General features: G+C 48.5%; 1 protein-coding gene across 1 annotated transcript; it reads left to right on the forward strand.

Annotated features, from left to right (window-relative positions):
• Positions 1 to 915: 915 nt before the first annotated feature.
• On the forward strand, positions 916 to 2,475 carry POU3F4 (POU class 3 homeobox 4). Its single transcript, XM_038586552.1, has one exon. The coding sequence runs from the start codon at positions 985 to 987 to the stop codon at positions 2,068 to 2,070; it is 1,086 nt and encodes a 361-aa protein (XP_038442480.1). The 5' UTR covers positions 916 to 984; the 3' UTR covers positions 2,071 to 2,475.
• The last annotated feature ends 613 nt before the right edge of the window (positions 2,476 to 3,088 follow it).

Genomic DNA, 3,088 nt, shown 5'->3' on the forward strand with positions numbered 1-3,088 from the left:
TTTCAGCAAGCATTGCCTCTGAAAAAAGTTCTGGGATCCCTGATGGGAGCTGACATGGAGCAGTAATAAAAACCAAGTCATCCAACTGACCAACTGGATTGGAAGGGAAACTTCAAAATAACTGAATTTTGCCAGTATCACATTAGGTTTTATCACTTTTATCACATAAGATTTTCCCAGAATCTTCTAGTTCTTCATGCCTTAAATAAAATTTTTCAGAAGCTAGATATCTCTTTCTTAGATGCTTTCTGACTTTGGTATTGAGTTTCTTATAAATGATAGAACGAAACAAAACAAGTCGAAATAGTTCTTACTGGAATCATGAACTTCAGTCTGATAGATCTAAGGTCCTATCAAAGGGTTTCCTTTGCTCAAAGTTTGCAGCAAGATTTGGTTTTGCAGTCCTCTGCACAGAACTAACCCAGAACGCTAAATGAATTTGATAAAAATCCCAATCCATTAAAATCTAGTTGATATTTAAACTGGTTATATTGTTTTAATATATTTTTCTTTCTCTATTTCGGTTAATATAAATAATACAAAAGGAATTCTAAAACCATTTTTCTACCTCACCTCCTATCCACCCCCCCAAAACACAAACACAGTTTCCTCTTATACTTCCCCCTCCGCTACAAATATCCACGCAGCCAGGGGTGGGGGTGGGGTGTGTGTGGGGGTGGGGGCTAACCAAATGAGCCGCCGCCACTCAGCGCCAGGCAGCCAATGGAGCCGAAAGATTGATTTACTTCCTGCTCGGGTCTCACTGAAACTCTAGTGCTTCACCAGCCTAATTTGGAAAGTTAGCCCGGCCTCCCGTGCCTCCATTGGCCGAGCCCACGGCTGGCCAGGCCAAGAAGAGTTACAATTGGCCACAGAGCGTGCCGGTAACTCTCTCGCTGCTTTGGCTCCCCGCGCACCGTAGATGTCAAAGGCTGAAGCTGCTCCCTTTGCCACATTATAACTAGTAGGGGATCCTCATCGACCATGGCCACAGCTGCCTCGAATCCCTACAGCATTCTCAGTTCTAGCTCCCTAGTCCATGCGGACTCCTCGGGTATGCAGCAGGGGAGTCCTTTCCGAAACCCTCAGAAACTTCTCCAAAGTGATTACTTGCAGGGAGTTCCTAGCAATGGGCATCCTCTCGGGCATCATTGGGTGACCAGTCTGGGCGATGGAGGCCCATGGTCCTCCACACTGGCCACCAACCCTCTGGACCAGCAGGACGTGAAGCCCGGGCGCGAAGATCTACAGCTGGGTGCGATCATCCATCACCGCTCACCGCACGTCGCTCACCACTCTCCGCACACTAACCACCCGAATGCCTGGGGGGCTAACCCAGCTCCGAACCCGTCCATCACGTCCAGCGGCCAACCCCTTAACGTGTACTCGCAGCCTGGCTTCACAGTGAGTGGCATGCTGGAGCACGGAGGGCTCACCCCACCACCAGGCTCTGCCTCTGCACAGAGCCTACACCCCGTGCTCCGGGATCCCCCAGACCACAGCGATCTAGGCTCGCACCACTGCCAGGACCACTCAGACGAGGAGACACCAACCTCGGATGAGTTGGAACAGTTCGCCAAACAGTTCAAACAAAGAAGAATCAAGTTGGGCTTCACGCAAGCCGATGTGGGGCTGGCGCTGGGCACACTGTATGGCAACGTGTTCTCACAGACCACTATCTGCAGGTTCGAGGCCTTGCAGCTGAGCTTCAAGAACATGTGCAAGCTGAAGCCGCTGTTGAACAAGTGGCTGGAAGAGGCCGATTCGTCCACGGGGAGCCCGACCAGCATTGACAAAATCGCCGCTCAGGGCCGTAAGCGCAAGAAGCGAACCTCCATCGAGGTGAGTGTCAAGGGCGTTCTGGAAACGCATTTCCTCAAGTGTCCCAAGCCTGCGGCGCAGGAGATTTCCTCGCTGGCAGACAGCCTTCAGTTGGAGAAAGAAGTGGTGCGTGTCTGGTTCTGTAATCGAAGACAGAAAGAGAAAAGAATGACTCCACCAGGGGATCAGCAGCCACATGAGGTTTATTCGCACACGGTGAAAACAGACACGTCCTGCCGCGATCTCTGACTGCAGGAAGCAAGAAAGTGGCCGGCCGCTCTGGGAGCAGCGCGGAATTCTCTCTCTCCCACTCTCTTCCTTTTACTTCAGCTTTATTATTGCTATCTAGAGACATGGCAATATCTAGATATCTAGATAGGGCTCTCTCTCCCCAGTCTTTTTTTTTTTCCTTTCTTTCTTACATTTTTTTTTTCCAAAATAAGGGATTCTAACTTATATTAAGAAAGGAAACACACTCACACAGGCATCCAGGCTTCTCAACGCTGATACACAGTTGCGTTAAGCAGTCCAGGCAGGAAACTCCTATATGCTGCCGCCTGGGCAACTGCTTCCTCCAACCTTCTCTGCTGATCAATACATATTGTTTATTTTGAGTAAGGTCTGTTTGGTTGCTCCTCTCTTGGAAGAACAAGGAGTGGGGTAACGTGGGGGTGGGGTAAAGATAGGGGAGGGGGGTGGGACGACAGATGTGTGCCTCTGAATAACCTTACAGCGCCTTGGTTATAGCAGCCGTATTTCAGGTGAAATCTGTTTTACAATAGACTAGTTTTGCATTTTTTTAAAACTTCTATAGCGTTTCTTAATGTCTGCGGTGTTTTACTACAAGCTGTACACAATATTTGTGAGATAATTTGTATCTAATCGGCCACGTTACTATTGCTATTATGATTATTCCTTCATTGAGCTGATGGTTTTCTAATTACTTAAAAATGGGAAGGGGGTGGTAGGAGGGGAAGAGATATCTACCCATCCACTTACTCCCTACCCTAAATCTGTATGGAGAGGAGAGGTACAATGAAGAGAGTTGTTGATGATGATAGTGGAATATATATATAATTTTTTTCAGAGGGCAGAGTGTCTAGATAAGCAGAATACGCAAGTCGATTGGGTTTGCAAAGTACCGCTAAGTAGGAGAGGCGATCTCGAAGGCTTCCACAGAGCAATCTGGGCGCCTGCGAAGGATTTGCCGGTGGCGCCCAACAAAAGAGGTTGGCCTGGGGAGCTAAGAGAGCTCTATACCTACCCA

The sequence above is a fragment of the Canis lupus genome, chromosome X (genome assembly GCF_011100685.1).
Source record: "Canis lupus familiaris isolate Mischka breed German Shepherd chromosome X, alternate assembly UU_Cfam_GSD_1.0, whole genome shotgun sequence".
Lineage (NCBI taxonomy): Eukaryota > Metazoa > Chordata > Mammalia > Carnivora > Canidae > Canis > Canis lupus.